We start from the raw sequence: 19,112 nt of genomic DNA on the forward strand, positions 1-19,112 counted from the left end.
TGCAAATACTGGTTGTCAGAATTCATAAGCTCGTATCTAATACACTAACACATATATGTTTTACATTTTAATATATAACACTACATATGTGGTAACTAAGAATATTTATCACTTTAAAAATTGATATTAGTACTTTAAAAAATCATTTTACAAATTCATGATGATTATATGCATATCGGTAATGTATTAACTTTTTGTAGAATTTTCAAGTCTAAACGCATACCAGATTTTGAACGTTGGACACTGAAAATATAGAAATGAGGACCAAAAAACAAGATTTAGACCACGATGTGAGATTATTGCTTATTTACTTTGCATAGTCTTCTTTAGTAAATTATAAGCCTAAAGTGTGTCCAAATAGTAAATAAAACCTTGTTCAAAATTCGCGGGGGTTTGGCTCACAAAAGAAAAGAGAAAAAATACACGAAATGACAATTAAGCCCCCCACTGCAGTCTAGAAGAGTACACACCTATGATATCGGTGCATGAAACCCCGGAATTCTCTCAAATTCTGTTAGCATTTTCAGTCCCACCCAAACTCCCTCTCTCTCTCTCTCTCTCTCTCTCTTTAGTTTACCTAATTTTGATTTTTCTTCCAGCTCACGATTTTCCACGTCTAATAAAAATCACAGCCTCCTCGTGTGTTTGCTCTCAAATTCCATCTCTGTGTTACTCGCTCTCAGAGAAAAGAGAGAGAGAGAGAGAGTGATCAGAGTGAGGCTTAGTTTCCGGATTCCGATTCAGATTTTGATTTTGGATTTGAGTTCCGGCGACAATGGCGGCGTCGAACGGGAGCGAGTACTTCGAATTGGGAGTCGAGGGGACGAGCGAGACGTTCGCGCGGCCGTCGAACGCCGAGTCGGTGGCGGAGGACGAGGAGGAGCTGATGTGGGCGGCGATCCGACGGCTGCCGTCGCAGAAGCAATCCAGCATCGCCATTCTCAAGTCGGAGAAGTCGGAGACCATCGACGTCCGGAAACTCGATCGCCAACGCCGTGAACTCGTCGTCAAGAAAGCCCTCGCCACTAACGACCAGGACAACCACCGCCTCCTCTCCGCCATTAAAGAACGCCTCGACAGGTACACCGCCCCCTACGTCACTTCTTGCGTCACCGACTCCCTCTTTCTTTGTTTGTTGGATTAATTAAGCTTGATTATCGTTTTGATTGTAACTACTAAAAACCCTAGCAATATTAAACAGCAATGATTTCCTTTTTTTTGTTCCTTGATTGATTTATATATGGAAACGTTTCTTTCAATTTTGGTAAATATGAAGCTGCATGCATGGGTTCGTCAATCTACTATGGAATCGACGGTCTAGAATCACCTGCAGAACTTGGGGGTATTTTTAACGGGAATAATGACTTAGAAAGCAGATTCAGTGAGTAGTATTAAACAGTTTTAGTTGAGCAATTTAGGATCATAAACTGAAATTATTAACATACAGCAATTTTGGATTCCAATAAGTGATGACGTCGTAGTGTAATTTAAGACCATAAAGTTTTTGGTTATCCAGTAAATTTCCAGATTGGAGTAGTACGTGTAGTTTGGCATCATAAGTTTTCAGATCGTAGATATACGTACAGTAAATTTTATTCTGAATCTCTGATCAATCTTTTACTGTTTCCCCTTCCATGACTTACTTATTCTGTGTGTATTTTTGGCTTGAAGAGTGGAATTGGAGGTTCGAAAAGTGGAAGTGCGGTACGAGAATCTGAATGTAGTAGCAGACGTTCAAACAGGATCAAGAGCTTTGCCTACTCTCATTAACTATACTCGTGATGGTATAGAGGTACATAATATATATATATAGACAGCAATGAGTTTAATTTCCTGAACCAATCTTTACCAGCTGCGACTTCTTTGATGCCATGCAGAGTATTTTAACTAGTTTGAGGATTTTTAAACCCAAGAGACGGTCTTTAACAATCTTGAACAACATCAGCGGCGTTATCAAACCTGGAAGGTAAATGATTTATACGTGTTCTGCAGCTTAACTCGTTAACCGGAAGTGCTTGTATTAATTTTGGGATTGAGATGACTTGACCTGCTGCATATAAAAGGAAACTGAGACGTTGGAAATTAGAAAAGGCAGAGTATTTATTGTGATCATGCATTGATAGCCATAGTTACCAGATACGGATAGTATTTTGTGCATATTACGTTTACTCTTCATCAACTGCTCAAGTATAAATAGATACTAGATGCGTGGGTGCTATGTTGAAGAAGTTCATCGCTTTCACGTGTAATGTAACCATAATATCAGCATAGAGGTGCAGCTTGATAATAATGTTTCTTCTTTTCCTTTCGTAGGATGACTTTGCTTTTAGGACCCCCAAGTTCTGGCAAATCCACTTTGCTCATGACTCTTGCAGGAAAACTGGACGGCGACTTAAAGGTCAGTAGTTGGTGAATATTGTTCATACTTGTGTGTGCGCGTGCGTGTGTGTGTCGAACTGTCGATCTACTCCTGATTCACAGCTATTGAGTCATTTTCTGCTTAACTAGGCACCCATCACAATTTGTCGTCAATGATTTCAGCATTGAAGATTTTGTAATTAGGTAAACAAAAATCCATCTATCATTCCAAAAAAAACAAAAATCCATCTCAATATGAGAACCATGAACTAAGAAAAACAAAGCAGGAGAGTAACGGCCGACAAGATAATTCAATGTTATTTGCACTCGTAAAGATTGAATTTGCATTTGAAAGTATCGAAAATTATGATGGACTAAATTCAATATATCTCTCTTTGGTATTTCACACATATGAATTAGAGGTTCTAAGTTGGAGGCTTATTTAGTGTAGTTAAATTTCAGTTCACAAGTAATACTTTATACTTACCACTGGGTCTAACAATCACATTAACATTTTTGTACTTTGTCTTCAGAAAAGTGGTAGCATTACCTACAATGGCCATAGGCCTGATGAGTTCTGCATTCAAAGAACTGCTGCTTACATAAGCCAAACAGATAATCACATTGCAGAACTCACCGTGAGAGAAACCTTAGACTTTGCAGCTAGATGTCAAGGCGCCAGCGAAGGTTTTGCAGCGTATATGAAAGAGCTGGTCAAATTAGAGAAGGAAAAAAACATAAGGCCAGATCCAGAAATTGATGCATTCATGAAGGCATCATCTGTTGGTGGTAAGCACAGTATCACAACAGATTATGTTCTCAAAGTGCTCGGTCTTGATCTTTGTTCAGAGACAATTGTTGGAAATGACATGTTAAGAGGGGTTTCCGGGGGACAGAGGAAAAGGGTTACTACAGGTGAAATGGCAGTTGGACCAAGAAAAGCCATGTTTATGGATGAAATATCTACTGGACTGGATAGTTCTACTACATATCAAATTGTTAAATGTATAGGGAATTTTGTTCATCACATGGAAGCTACAGTACTAATAGCTCTGCTTCAGCCTGCACCTGAGACATTTGAATTGTTTGACGATTTAGTGCTACTAGCCGAAGGACACATGGTTTATCAAGGCCCTCGAGCTGAAGTGTTGGAGTTCTTCGAGTCATTAGGCTTCAAACTACCACCGCGAAAGGGTGTTGCAGATTTTCTTCAAGAGGTACATCAATAACAGCCAGCACTTCAATACTTGGAAATTTTTCTCATTCACTGGTGCTATACTCTGAAGCCTAAACCTCATTTATTTCTTACTATGAAAATACTAAAACATATGATATAGGGAAGTATGTGAACACATTGGAGGAACAGAACTAGTAAACCCAGCATATTATTGATTTATAATAACTTTGTTCAAGTACGTTTCCCGCAAAGTACAGTTAGCCAACCCTTTTAACTTTATTGCCAGGTAACGTCTAAGAAGGATCAAGCTCAGTACTGGGCTGATCGTTCAAAACCATACGCATACCTTTCTGTCTCAGAAATTGCAGAAGCCTTTAAGAAGTCCAGATTTGGAAAGGCTGTGGATGACGATCTCTCTGCTCCATATGATAGATCTAAAAGTCTTCTTTCGGCTTTGCCAAAAACTAAATATGCAACCTCAAAATGGGAGCTTTGTAGAGCATGCTTTTCGCGAGAACTACTGTTGATCAGCAGGCATAGGTTTCTTTACACATTTAGGACCTGCCAGGTATATGCTTAATTTACTTGGTCGTCACTCGAGTGCTATTTTCATTTTCAAATGTATAATCCTTTTTACATATCTTAATCTGTATGTCATATTCACTTGTTTTGAAGGTTGCATTTGTTGGAGCTATGACATGCACAATGTTTTCTAGATGGACAATACACCCCACAGATGAAATGAATGCCAACCTTTATCTTTCTTGCTTGTTCTTTGGGTTGGTGCACATGATGTTTAATGGGTTTACCGAGCTACCCCTTATGATATCTCGGCTCCCAGTCTTTTACAAGCAAAGGGACAATTACTTTCATCCTGCGTGGGCATGGTCTGGTGCTAGTTGGCTTCTGCGCATACCTTACTCTATGGTTGAAGCTATCGTATGGTCTTGTGTTGTATACTACATTGTTGGTTTTGCCCCTGGTGCTGGTAGATTTTTCCGATTCATGTTGTTGCTATTTACTGTGCACCAAATGGCTTTGGGTCTCTTCCGGACAATGGCATCTCTTGCACGAGACATGGTCACTGCCAATACATTTGGATCAGCTGCACTAATTGTTATATTTTGTTTTGGTGGATTCATCATTCCCAAAGGTACTAAAATCTTTTGATTAGTTATGAGTGGTTATTATTAGTAATCTGCCTTCTTATATGTGTAATAACTTACCTGCCTGCGTTTTCTTTTTCAGATAGCATTAAGCCATGGTGGGAATGGGCCTTTTGGATATCACCACTATCATATGCACAACGCGCAGTTTCTGTCAATGAATTTACTGCTGCAAGGTGGCTCAAGGTATGCTTATCCCAATTTTTGAATCATAGGATCAAAATGTTAGTTAGTTCCTTATATTTTTCATCGGATGTGGAATTCATTATCTAAACTTTCGGAACTTTGCAGATATCTCCTTTTACTAACAGAACAATTGGGCAAAGTGTTCTCCAACAATACGACTTACCAAATGGTGATTACTGGTATTGGACTGGAGTTGGTGCTCTTATTGCTTATGCATTGGTTTTCAATTGCATAGTGACTCTGGCCTTAATGTACCTAAATCGTAAGTTTGAAGAAAATAATTGTATGCATGTATCTCCAGTTACTGCATTCAGCTTAGAAAATTTGTATATCATGTCTTGTTTGTATATCATCTGTAAGAATGTTGTTCATCACATGTTCTTCACAGCACCAAGGAAAAACCAGACAGTGCTTCCACTTGATGACTCAGAAGGGAGTCCTGCTGCAGATGGTCAGTCTCAACTCCACCATCTAACTCATGTATTCATATAATTATATATTTAGGAGCTTCAGTTGACTTGTAATATTAACAATACCGTGATTATGCAGGGGGCGAAAATAAGACTATGTCTAGCCCAAAATCGAATGGAAATATCATCCCAAGAAAGGGAATGATCTTACCATTTCAGCCTTTAACAATGACCTTCCACAATGTTAACTACTATGTTGACATGCCAAAGGTGTACATCCTTTCAGCTTAATTTTCTTTTAGTTAATGTGACCTAGTTTGTAGCCCTTCAAGTTTCTGTTTAAGTTGTCCAAAAAACAAAGTTTCTGTTTAAGTATATATTAAAGGTAATGAAAATTGACATCTTTAATGTTTGCAGGAAATGAAGTCACAAGGTATACCAGAACCGAGGCTGCAACTCTTGTCGAACGTGAGTGGAGTATTCTCACCAGGTGTTCTTACAGCTTTAGTTGGCTCTAGTGGAGCTGGAAAGACCACTTTGATGGACGTCCTTGCTGGTAGGAAAACTGGTGGATACATAGAAGGAGACATCAAGATATCTGGTTACCCGAAAGAGCAAAGAACTTTTGCTAGAATATCAGGATATGTTGAGCAAACTGACATACATTCTCCTCAACTGACTGTTGAGGAGTCTGTAAGGTTTTCTTCTGCTCTTCGCCTTCCCAAGGAAGTCAGCGCAGAGAAAAGACTTGTGAGTTGGTTCCTACCGCTTATGATATTTATATTCGTTTTGTCATCCCTCATTGTTCATTGTTCCAATATTTTCACATAACCTTATCATGTTAACATTGTAGGAGTTTGTCGAAGAAGTAATGAAATTAGTAGAGCTTGAAACTCTAAGGCATGCTTTGGTTGGATTGCCAGGCAGTTCAGGCTTATCAACAGAGCAAAGAAAACGCTTAACAATTGCTGTTGAGCTTGTTGCCAACCCTTCAATTATCTTTATGGATGAACCCACTTCTGGACTTGATGCAAGGGCAGCAGCCATTGTGATGAGGACTGTTCGTAATACGGTTGATACAGGAAGAACGGTGGTCTGCACTATCCATCAACCAAGTATTGACATATTTGAAGCATTTGATGAGGTATGTTAGGTTATTATCTTACACTAGTTTTGAATATGATGTTCTGTCCACTTATAATTATGATCTTCATCTAAATTTTGATTTGATCCGCAGCTTCTTCTTATGAAACGAGGGGGGCAAGTTATATATGGAGGAAAGCTAGGCCTGCACTCCCAGACAATGATAAACTACTTTCAGGTAAAAAATTCTTCTGTTACCATATCAATCTAATAGGTTCACTAATATATCAAATGGGAATAATACGTAGTGTTTCTCTGAGAGTTTGTCCTCATTACCGTTTTCTTCTGCAGGCGATTAATGGAATTACTCCAATTCCAAGCGGGTACAATCCAGCCACCTGGATGCTGGAGGTAACCACACCGGCTTGTGAACAAAGAATTGGTGAAGACTTTGCTAGCATATACAGAGAATCAGCGCAGTACAGGTACCTTGGTTTGATGTCGTGACGCTACAGTGATCAAGACCTCCGCTGCTTCTGTCTACTTGTTCTTACAAATATCTGGTTGTGCTACTTCTTATCTAAAAATCTTTACATTCTTGCTTCAGGGAGGTGGAAGAGTCCATAGAGCAGTATAGTATTCCTCCACCTGACTCGGAACCATTAAAGTTTGCTTCCACGTATTCACAAAACACATTGTTTCAGTTTAAGACCTGCTTATGGAAACAAAACCTTGTGTATTGGAGAAGTCCACAATATAATGCCATGAGGTTAATCTTTACTACGATTGCTGCATTGATATTCGGTTCAGCATTTTGGGATGTGGGTAGGAAAAGGGACTCGATTCAATCATTGATGATGGTTATGGGAGCTCTTTATTCTGCTTGCTTGTTTCTTGGGGTCAATAACGCTTCTTCAGTTCAGCCAATTGTTTCGATTGAGAGGACAGTATTTTATCGAGAAAAAGCAGCTGGAATGTATTCTCCATTCGCCTATGCAGCAGCCCAGGTAAATCCCTCTACACGAACATTAAGATTATTTAGCAAATTGCATTTCTGGAAATCAAGAGTCCATAACTCTCCTTTGCCTTCTACTGTCATGCAGGGCCTTATAGAGATCCCATACATTGCTGTACAGACAATAGTTTATGGGGTGATCACATACTTCATGGTTAATTTTGAAAGAACAATCAGTAAGTTTTTTAGTTCTTCCATTGGAATTGAACTCATCGTTAACCATAGTATCATATCCTCACTAATATTTCTCTCTTTGTTGCAGAAAAATTCTTGCTCTATATTCTGTTCATGTTCCTCACATTCACCTACTTCACCCTTTATGGCATGGCGGCTGTTGGACTCACTCCTTCTCAACACCTAGCAGCTGTCATCTCTTCTGCATTTTACTCACTGTGGAATCTTCACTCTGGTTTCCTCATCCCCAAACCAGTTAAGCTTTTCCATAAAAATATGTCCTATCATATTATGTTACCTACATTGATCTTGGCACCTTTTTTCACAGTTTAAGAATTTGGGAGTCAGTTTTTCGAACGCTTACATTGATCAACTAACTCTTGCTGTTGTGTAAATATCATTTCAGAGTATGCCGAAATATTGGGTTTGGTTTTACTACATCTGTCCAGTTGCATGGACACTTAGAGGTATTATCACTTCCCAGCTTGGTGATGTAGAGACCATTCTTGTTGGACCTGCGTTTAAGGGCACTGTGAAAGAATACTTGGAAGTCACACTTGGCTTTGGCCCTGGGATGATTGGAGTTTCAGTAGCTGTGCTTCTCGGCTTCAATGTCCTTTTCTTCAGCATCTTTGCCTTCTCGATCAGATATCTCAACTTCCAGAAACGATAGACTGGTGAAGGTTCAATTTGTATCAGTCTAGCTTCATGACTTCCCCGCATTATATGCAACAATCATTCTTCTACAAGTTGTTCAAGCCAGCAGAAAGAGGCAAATGAACTAGCATGAATGAACTGCTGGAACAACTTAAAGCTCAAGTGGCAGAGACTCTTCGATCTGTTCAGCCATAGAAACAAGCAGTCTTGTGCTCTAGTATAATAGGCAGCAACTAGCAACTTTAGCACACAATCTTACGCTTTAGTTCTTCACAGTAATTCTTGAGGATAGTTGCAAATTCTATTGGATAGTTTATACAATGAACTGATGAACTTTAGTTATGTTATCAATGTAACTAGTGAAGCATGGTAAAGATAACAGTCAATTGTGTATCCTGTCCCTGGTAATAGATACACACCAGTTAACATACCTTGCATCTGATTTGAGTTAGTTTCATTAGAGTTTACTGATGCAAAGAAAGTGAAGAAGTAAATGAGATATTTCATCTTGCATACATTTCTGTCTCTCTCTCTCTCTGTCTCATCACTTAAACTGTAGTGAAGTTTCTGCAGAAGGCACATGTGACATACAACAGATTAGGGGTCGCTATGGTTTTCTTCTGCTCTTTTCCTTCTGAAGGAAGTCAGCACACAGATAAGACTTTTGAGGTTCTGCACATGATTTATTTTCCTCATTTTTCCAGTTAACATAATTTTACCAAGTTTACATTGCAGGACCATGTAGAAGCTAGAGGTAATGAAATAGTAGAGCTTGAGAGTTTGTGGCATGCTTTCATAATTGGTTTTACAGGTAAGTTCAGGTTTATTGATGTAGCAAAGATCAGTGCTCATGATTGTTGTGGTCTGTGGAGATTGTTAATGGATGAACATGAAGTTGCATCTAGCTTGCATTCTGTAGCCAAACATTCGCATATAATCGAATCCAAATTTACAAGTGAAGGTAAAGTCGGAAGTTTTCAACAGAAAACAAATTATATGAGTCTACTGAGCATGTGGCCAACCAGTGCTGAACATTGTGAAGATGAAAGTGGTAAAACAAATTTGGTTTAAGGTGAACCAAATTGAACCAATTAGGGGTATGTTTTCAAAACTGTCCCTTAAAATATAAGACCTCTGTAGTCTCTGTACTAGGACAAAATGATAACGCATAGACAATAATGAATACAAAGTGCAGCCCCCCAGTTAATATGCCAAGACAAGATGAGTAAAAACTGGAGAGACTTGAGAAGAAAACAATGCATCTGTATTATTCCATTACCCTAAAACACCTGTATGATCATAAAAATAAGCAACAAAAGAATAGGGCAGTCAACAGAAAACCATGCATAGGGCGCAGCATTGCACCAGTTTATGGTGCTCCACATTCCCCAAAAACTTAGATTAATCTAAACCAAGTCAAAACCATGCTTAATTTAAGGTATTAGCTTCTCATCTCTCATACAGTCTATCCAATACATGATGGAATCCACTGTCTGGTACCTTACATCAAAACCAAGTCCATCAACTTTGTCTCGAGTCCCCAAAATCTTAACCGGGCAGCGAAACAGAACATCCAAGAAATCCCAATTGGCCAAATAGTCCATCTCAGTTTCAATCAGCCCTTTTTCTGCTACAATTTGTTTCCAGACTTGTTGCTTGTCAGCCATGGCTTTTGAATACCAGAAGTCCTCAGAAAATGTGTGTTCTTCTGATACTTGTACTCCAAGCTTTCCTGCAACAGCTTTCCAGATCTCCTTCCATGTAAAACTTGGACCGTTGATTGCATTAAACGAATGGCCATTTTCATCCAAATCAGCAGTGGTGGCTGCCCAAATTTGCTGATCAGCTACTAGCCTTGCATCTGAGCCATCAATACAAGTCTCTTCCCAACACTTTTTAGTCCCTCCAAACATAAAAGGGAGATTTAAATGCTTACAAATAGTCCCATAAACGCATAAGCTACCCATAAAATTGTACAATGTCCTAGAAGAACTACCAATTAGCAAACCAGGCCTATGCACAGACCAAGCTGTCTTACCATGTAGCCTCTCCTTGAGCAAGTCTTCAAGAACATAATAGAAGTTGCAGCCTGGTTTCACTCGCGGAGACTCCTCATTGTAGTATCGAGCTTCATTTTCATCGAAAGGGCCTTGCAGCGACACATAATGCTTCATCCCAGTCTGAAGAGTAACATGTTTCAATGCCATGGCACCAGGAATAATGGCATCCAAGGCGTTGGACAGCATGGCCTTGTTTTGGTCACAGCACTCAATGCTATCCAATTGGTACTGGCTTGCCCAAGTGACCCAAAACACATGAGTCACATCTTGTAACAAGGAGAGTCTTTTCTGGGTTTCCAAAGGGTTTAGCAAATCACACTGGATGAAATGGAAGTTTGAACAACTTTGATCAACGGGTATGATCTGATGATCAGGAGCTCGAGCTATACCGTAAACCTTCCATTTGGGTTTTGATATTAGCTTTCTGGCAAGTACCTTACCAACTAACCCAGTTACCCCAAAAATGGCAGCAACATTATCAATGGCAGTAGCCTCTGGTTTTCTAGTTTCTTCAGCTGCCATTGACATAGAGCTGGGTACTCTGCCTCAAGTTTATAGGCACAATTCCAAGCTTGCATTTTAAGATACTATATACTTTAGTTGAATTATTAAAAAAATGCTAGTTGTAATCAAAGTATGTTTCTTGTTTATATCAAAACATTGGGGATGCTGTTCATTGCGGCGTCAAAGCCTATTATATGGCAAGTCAGCCGGCAGAATGTGACCATGGCCGTTATATTGCTGGCTTCACAGCTACAAGAAAGTTTAAAATATGTTATTGAGCAGTCTCACGATCCAGCTCTTTCAAAATACATTGTTAGCTCATTCCGTACTAGTCAAGTAATTGTCTAACATGTTATCAGAGCAGCCAAGCCTCGAGTTAGAAAACTCATGATCACGATTCCTAAATTAACAAATTACTTGTCTTAAATGAAGCGTGACAAAGAAGCTACAATGAATTTGATTTAAGATAAAACATGTATTTGCCTCCATATTTTCTTAACTACATAACATTTCATCGAAGAACTTGTCTCTTCTCTATAAGAAAAGAAAGCACTGATGTCAATCCACCAACAATATTCTCTTATGGTATATCCCAAACCACAACCACAGAATAAATTTAAAATACATATATGGTTGTGTGCTACCAGCCTACCAGGGCACAGTTTGGTAGAAGTACGTACTTAGAGTTCTTTTCTTGATTGGAAAGTAATCTCTCCATACTTTCTTTAAGTGGTATTGAAGTTAGAACATGCACAACAAATTAGGAGGATGCATAATGTGATTAGTTTTTTCATACGTGCTATATGGAAATGATGCTATTTACAAGAATTTGTCAAACCTTTGACAGTTCATAATCCATATTCAAACATAGAATTAGTTGAACTCCAATCAAAGAGTTGCTTATTTCCATTGAATTATTACAATTACTAAAGGAAAAAAGACATGATGATCGCATTTCCTCTGCTCAAATCAAATACACAAATTTAATGAAAAATTAAACAAGTTTGCCAACAGTTTCTAGCAAAGGATGCAAAATTAACCTTATTACAGAGACATGAGAGAGCAGAAGATATATACAAACATCTTCAGACAGAACATCCCGTAAATTCATGTCCAACCGCAGAGTCCTCAGCTTGTTGAGAACACACAGAAACCCATCTCAACGTTCACCAAAACGGAATCACGATCGAGCTTTAATTTTCTTTTAGCAAATGAAGAAGAGGAATAGAGAGTACCCAATAAATCTCTTAAGCACCATTCTTTATTTGGGATAACTTGCCAATCAAGCAAACAAGACTCCGGCATAATAGTTGGAAGATAATTCAAGTACATTCTCCAAATTGCTCCCATTTGAATCATCTACAAGTAAACCATGACATAAAAGTTAGTATGAAATTATTAACAGCTAGTTGTTCATTACAGTAGTTTATACTTTAGAGTAGTAACTTACTCATGGGCCTTTTGTCAACAAAGAAGCAAGCAGCAATAATAATGTAGCAGAGGAAAAGAATGACTCCTTTCAAATAATGTGAAGTTCCATCCTGAAACATTAATAACAGAAGAATGATTTCATTTCTAAAGTTGATTAAAAAGTGAGAATGAAAAATAGAATATTTAGATCAGGAGAGAGACCTGCAATGTAAAGGCTGTGATGATTATTGTGAAAGCAAGAGACCCAGTTTCAAGGAGACTAAAATCAAGATCCATTTCAATCCCCATGATCCAAGCAACAATCACACTTAAAGGGACCTGAAAATTCATAGGAAGTTAGGTTTTAATTTGTATGACTAATTTGAAGAATGTAGTTTTCCCAATCTGCCTCATTTTACTTGAATCTTGATTCTTACCACAAACATGGAGATTTGAGATGCAGAACCTAAAGAAACACCCAAGGATATGTCCTGCATCGAAGTTTAAAAAAATGACATTTAGTCCAGGGTAAAATTATATGATTCGAAAGACGACCATAGTGACAATCTTCTTATGTAATTGTCATACCAACTTGTTCTTGAGAGCAAATATGATTGATCCAGCATGTTCTGCTGCATTTCCCACAATTGGTAGCAAAATAATGCTGATAAAGGTCACAGAAATGCCCCAAGAGTTTGATGCAGCCTAAGCGAGGAACAATGCATATCATCAGTTGGGTACTAATTGTTGGCTTGTGCTTTGAGATAAAATCATTAAAGAATTATTACAGTAAAACTCTTCAAATTAGGTCTATATATACCTCAATTGTGCCCACAACATACTCAGACAAGAGCGCTATGATAATTGTCATACCAGCCAGCCAACCAAATGCACTCCAACATCCTATCACTGCTTTCTCTTCATCTTCATCATCTTCCTGTTCATTGCACAGAAACAAATTAGTCGTCATTAGCCCAAGATATGTATCTATATATAAATAATAAAAACTATGATTTTCCAAATCCTCCGTCCCAAAAAGATTTGGCTACAAGACAAACACAAATGGGGGAACATATTATTGTATTGGACACTCATGCCAAAGAAAAATGTTGATCTGACTGTACTTTTGTTCATGTTATGTTCATTCACAGTCCCATGCCTATAAGAGAAAATCCAGTTTCTCATATGAAGCAAGACAAAAGCTTCAGGCTGCAGGCAGGAGTAGTCGATCTCCTTCACACATTTATCATACGCCGGCCGTTTCGCATGATAAGCCAATCCTGAGGGGGTGCCCCTTGTCCAATCTAAGACTCATAGAACTTGAAATATTGATGGCGAATTGGCAATGGATTTGTTTAGGGTTTAGACAAAGGTCTCTTTCTGGGAGAATGATTCCAATATATATCAAGGGATTAGGATTATGCATGCAATGTGTTAGTGACAAACTAAGCTAGAGGCATATGCCTTGAAATGACACAAGAGGAAAGTTTACATAACAACAAACAACTGCAATGAAAGCACATGAAATTTCAAACGAGTTATTGTATATAGTTATGTTTCGAATTCATTATTACAACTAGTTCTCTTATTTCTTAGTTTGATCATGATGTTACCGAATCAAATCCTGTGTTTAAACTCATTTCATCAATTAAGAGTGTTCCTTAATTTTGTTTAGTACTCTTTACATTGGGCATATATAGTACTGTTAATCACCTCTTCTGAACCAAACACTTGACGGTGTGTTTTCAACTGGAAGAAGATATAAGCAACATATGCAATAAGCATAAAAATGCTGCTTGTTCTTGACAACTGAAGAGTGGAGGTGGCATAGGAATCGCCAACTCCTGAGGCATATCTGAACATAAGTGGCAACATGTGGCATAGTAACCCCAGCAGTAGCAGCAGTGAATTAACATCAGCCTGTTTCTGAAAAATAGATGCAAAAATAAATTTTATTAATTGGTTTAAATTTTATTAGCTAGGTAAGGCATCATAAATTTTATTTTCTTAATTAGTTTTCTTACTCTATCATATCTTTGTTCCTTTTTAATGTTGGCCAAGCCTCCACAAAGTAGAGAGGTGCCAAGAACAAGGAGGAGGTTTGACAGAATGGAACCCAATAAGGAATACTTGACAACATCTATTTTGTTCTCATGTAGAGCAAATAGTGCTATTATCATCTCTGTTGCATTTCCACACGTTGCATTTAGAAGTCCCCCAACTGCAAATAAAATCCAATTAACCCCTCAAGTACATATATATACCATTCACAGAAATATTTATGTAATTTAGAACAACAAAAATAAATAAATAAATAATAATCGTTCCAATTTAGGGGAAGGTGTACCTGTTGGACCAGTGAAGTACGCAATTTGTCTGAGAAAACAAAAGGAGTTAAAACCAATGTTAGAGTCAGAAATTGTAGAAACTTTTTCTTCACAAAAAAGAGAGTCAGAAATTGTAGTAAAATAAAACTGAAACCGATCAAAAACTCACATGACACTGTTATGATCAAATTGAAGTTTTTTTTGGAGTGTTATATATGGGAGAAATTCTATCGATTGTAAGAAAAACCAATCTCTGATCAATATTCCCTTGATTTCAAAATGAAACTTCATGATTCTTTGATTCCAGAACCAAAACCCCTTCGAATTTCAATTGTATCCTCTATATTTTCTTTTCATTTCTTTTCTTTTGCGTAATAGTATGCGAGTTTATATAAGATTAAGAATGACTACGCTACTAATTAGGTAGCAAGCTTACTCAGTGAGGAAGCTGACACGTTCAGCAAGCGGAGTGAGTCCCAACAAACTCAAAGCAAAAACCCAAGGCTGCATGGCACAACAAGAATGATCAAAACTCAAATGAGGATCATCATCAAATATCAACAAAAATCAACAAGCTTCTGAAAACTAAAAGCAAGTTAACTAAAGGGCTATCAAATAAATTTGGTGATCACTTACTCTTCCGAAGTGGTAAAAATCGGCCGCAATTGCGAGGGGAATGGCCGGAAAAAGCACGGCGAGCTTAGTACCAAGAATCACCTCTTGCAAATTGTTCAGAAAATTTCTGAGCATTTGGAAACGAACATTGGAAACAATAATCGGATCGGACTTTTTGCGTACCATGGAGGATGACAAGTTTTGCGGCGTCTTCCCAACACTCCATTGCTCCTTATTATTCTGATCAACACCATTCATATTATTAGTCCCGCTTACTAAACCCTTACGATGATCGTCGATTCCATTCTCAATGTTGTTGATGATGAAATCCTCTTGTGATCCCATAATGTCTCTGAAAAATTAATATGGGAGGCTAGGGTTTTGACAACGAATTGTTGTGTGTGTATGAGAGCTATGAACTCGATCGAGGTTCTCGATCTCTGCTGGGAGTTGATATAGAATTTATCAGGTTATATATATGAATGTGGAAATGGGGCTTTCATTTGAAGGCTAGGGATTAAACAGAATTAGCTTGGGTGAAGCATAGAAAGGCAGCTTCCTGGAATTTTCCTGGGTTTTTGTTGGTTTGCTCTGCATGAGCTACACGTAACTATATAGAGCTTCTTAAACCCTGATATGAAGTCCCCAGGTGGTAGCGGTTTGAAAGATGGCAGAAAATATATATGAGCAGCTTAGTTCATCACAGAGAAGTCTGAGTCGATCGTATAAAAGAGATGAAAAAAAAAAAAAAAAAAGAAAGAATAAATATATTGCTGTTAATTAAGCTCGTTATTTTCAATGTATCGAAAAAAAGTATGTGCGTGCAAGAAGGCTAGTTTTCAAAGTAATCATCTTCGACCACAATGAAAGTCGACATATATCCTCTTCATGGGTTTTCCGTTACTTCTTTAATTTACTAAATGTTATGAAAAAATGAAATTAAGCATCATTAATTGTGGAACACCGGGGAAATTAAGAAATTAAGTAACTGAAAACCAATGAGAATTGTATGTGTTTTCTACATTGCGGTTAAGTTTGAAAGGCATGTTGTCCAACTATGAAAATAACTAGTTGGCACCTAGCTAGCTTGAAGCTCTGACTGTTACTGTGTTTTTCACCTTCTAGCACCATGTGTAACTAGTTGGCATCACCTACTTTTTACCTAATTAATTAAGTATATCAATTCATACATTTCTTGGCGTCTCGGCTAAGACTAAGATGTACTAATTTGATCCATCGTTAAAGACTTGGTGCAATGGAAGTCTTTGCACATATTATTTAGAGTCGACCGATTGGGAATTCGCACATGACAAATAACCGCCCTCTTAAGCCACGTTTTTCAACCCCACAATTGGAGTTATATTTTTGAGAATTAAATTGCGCATTCTTAAAGTTACGTGTGAGATTCATTTAAGAATGAGATCCAACATTGTTATTGATTTATTACCAAATTAATTTAGTTTATATTTATGTTACGAAATATATTTATTTATCTGTTCATATAGACCGATAATTTTTGGTAATGTTCTTAACACATCTCATATATTTTATCATCCACACATTTCAATTTTATTTATAAGTTTGCCATTTAAATTTGTTACATGATTGGCTCTCATTATAGATGGGATGTGTTAATAGTAAAAATGAGTGTGTTAATAACACCACCCTAATTTTTTTTTGAAAGAAGCAGACCCGTACCTGAATAGAGTTTTAAGAGTCGATAGACTCAGGACCCATAACCTTAAGGGACCCAAAATTTTCTTTTCTCTTTGTGTGATTACGTTAGTTTAGTTAAAAACAATAAAAAAATAATTAACAGAATCCAATGAAGATGGTGTTAGATTACAAAAGAGAAAAATGAACATAAAATCTTACCCATTATTACTATCATTAATTACTATTTTAGAAAAATGAGTAGCATAAGTAAGAGATTTGTTGCATAAATAAGATTTTTAATAGGATTTCTAATGTTTTTTATTGTTAGATTTTGAGTTTATAACTTTAGTTCGTGAAATTTTGTTTCTGTTTCTTAAAATGAGAAAATAAAATTGAATGAATAATATACTTTAAGGTCCCAATTTTTAAAGTTCGACTCAGGCCTGAAAATCTCAAGTCCGGGCATGGAAAGAAGACATATATAGACCGATAATAAAGACATAAGAACCGAGACATATCCAGGATTCGCATATGGGGTGGCTGAATTCATTGGTGTTCATTGCTTTCTCTTATTCAACACTATGGAAGAGAACATGCATTGTTAGTTGTATCTAGCTTATAAGTATGCAATGAGCTATATTGAGCGACACAGAAGAGAGCTAGCTAAGGTGAGGTACATATTTCTGGGTTGTACCCAAAGAGATCAGCTAGCTAGGTCAGAACTTTCCTGGAATTTTCAAGCTCCTCCTCCACCACAGACTGAAAACCATAACATACATATTGACGAAGTTTCCGATCAATGTAGAAGTTTTGTATAGTAGTGACATGCATGCATAGAAATATATAGAATTACCAACTTCTACTCGAACATGGATGTTTAGCAAAAATACATAGATATCCCATGAAGAAGCTCAGATTGTCGTTATTACTCAACATTTCTCGCATTCATGTCATTATTATATGCACAACTTCTTCCTTTGCAATTGGTTTATGTCTTTATTCATGTCATTGAGGTCGGTCTCTTACCAAGAATCTATGTGTCCAATGTTTTGTTAGGTTAGTACAACTTGAGGATGCTTATATCAAAGGCTTTGCAAATTAGTTATGAAAGTAATAGCTGTACCATCTTAATTTTAACATGAAAAAAAAAAGAGAAAATAAATTATATATAAGAAGACTTTTAACATAAGATTTATCTGTGACCCATATGTAAAAGTGAGGTGGGTTCAAATCTCACTAACGTATATAAGAGTGAAGAGAGGTAAGACTTTACTTTTTATTTTTTTTCCAGTTTCTTACGAGATCAATCAATAGAAGGCTCATGCTTCGTGTTTACTTAACCTGAACTCTAATACAATACAAGGCTCATGCTTTTATAATCTTGTACATAAGAAACTAGATGTTAAATGACCTCAACAACACTCGTGTCGTTAAAAATTTCTTACACATAGGGAGCAAGATCTCAACCGCCTCTACCTCTACATAATCACATACAAACCATATTACTTCTTACTAATTTAATTTCCTCAAATATTTTAGTTTATCTTCTCTATAGTCTATATATAGTCAGTCGAGTTCTTATAGATTTTCATTGAAAATGCAAGAAATGTTATTCTTGATTTTCACAAACATAAATTTATAAATTGATGTGATGCTTAAATACAGTATTTTCATGACTATAAATATAGAATAAAAATACATGATCCATAACATTTACTCGTTTTACATGCATGAGATTGAATCTATGATCAATCTATAGAGAATTATTTGCTGTGGCCGGAACACTAGCTAGCAAGCTGATTTAGTGTCTCCAACCACTTAAAACACGACACGTGTCCAGCTGAGAAATTGATAGGATTGTGAGTTGAGTTTGACGGTTCCGTCTTCTGCCGTTTAGAAGCTCTATCGTCAACTATTGTCAAAGCTAAAAACTGAAAACCTAATACCCACGTCTCTTCAACTGAACAGTCTCGCCATCAAACCCTATATCTTTGAATGAAAACCCTGAAGCGGGAGAAGAGACCAACAGGTGCGTGAGAGGAGACTGGTCTTTAATAAATCTAATCTCCAATAGCAATTACAAGTAAGTTAATCTCTCCCTATTTTACTTTTACCATCAATCAAAAATTATTGAAACGTGACAACAGTTGTACTGATGTTGTTTTTTATTCTTCTTTCAATTGATATATACCCGGGATTTAGAGGAAATTTGTACATACATATACACATATATTAGTATTGAATCCGTTTTGATATATATACAGTTGTTAGTATTTAGGGAAGCTCTGATTTCATTGAAATTCTTGCTGTTTTT

The 19,112-nt window shown here is 37.2% G+C and overlaps 3 protein-coding genes across 3 annotated transcripts; 1 reads left to right on the plus strand and 2 right to left on the minus strand.

Annotated features, from left to right (window-relative positions):
• The first annotated feature begins 775 nt into the window (after nt 1-775).
• LOC101310676 (ABC transporter G family member 31-like) lies at nt 776-8,242 on the plus strand. The gene is made up of 18 exons (XM_004294179.1): nt 776-1,080; nt 1,672-1,792; nt 1,878-1,966; nt 2,314-2,398; nt 2,892-3,575; nt 3,822-4,103; nt 4,211-4,688; nt 4,784-4,887; nt 4,993-5,149; nt 5,276-5,367; nt 5,451-5,567; nt 5,715-6,047; nt 6,151-6,441; nt 6,535-6,618; nt 6,732-6,865; nt 6,988-7,619; nt 7,658-7,824; nt 7,976-8,242. Exons 1-18 carry the CDS (start codon nt 776-778, stop codon nt 8,240-8,242), a joined length of 4,422 nt encoding a protein of 1,473 aa, XP_004294227.1.
• Nucleotides 8,243-9,659: 1,417 nt separating this feature from the next.
• LOC101302149 (3-oxo-Delta(4,5)-steroid 5-beta-reductase-like) lies at nt 9,660-10,808 on the minus strand. Its single transcript, XM_004295707.1, has one exon. The coding sequence runs from the start codon at nt 10,806-10,808 to the stop codon at nt 9,660-9,662; it is 1,149 nt and encodes a 382-aa protein (XP_004295755.1).
• An 857-nt stretch (nt 10,809-11,665) lies between these two features.
• Nucleotides 11,666-15,590, minus strand: LOC101314443 (vacuolar cation/proton exchanger 1-like). The gene is made up of 11 exons (XM_004294192.1): nt 15,164-15,590; nt 14,964-15,031; nt 14,548-14,576; nt 14,225-14,421; nt 13,914-14,126; nt 13,021-13,137; nt 12,789-12,905; nt 12,638-12,691; nt 12,423-12,539; nt 12,241-12,331; nt 11,666-12,149 (listed from the first exon to the last, which is right to left on the minus strand). Exons 1-11 carry the CDS (start codon nt 15,485-15,487, stop codon nt 12,073-12,075), a joined length of 1,404 nt encoding a protein of 467 aa, XP_004294240.1. The 5' UTR covers nt 15,488-15,590; the 3' UTR covers nt 11,666-12,072.
• Nucleotides 15,591-19,112: the final 3,522 nt, after the last annotated feature.

Source organism: Fragaria vesca, linkage group LG3 (assembly GCF_000184155.1).
Source record: "Fragaria vesca subsp. vesca linkage group LG3, FraVesHawaii_1.0, whole genome shotgun sequence".
Lineage (NCBI taxonomy): Eukaryota > Viridiplantae > Streptophyta > Magnoliopsida > Rosales > Rosaceae > Fragaria > Fragaria vesca.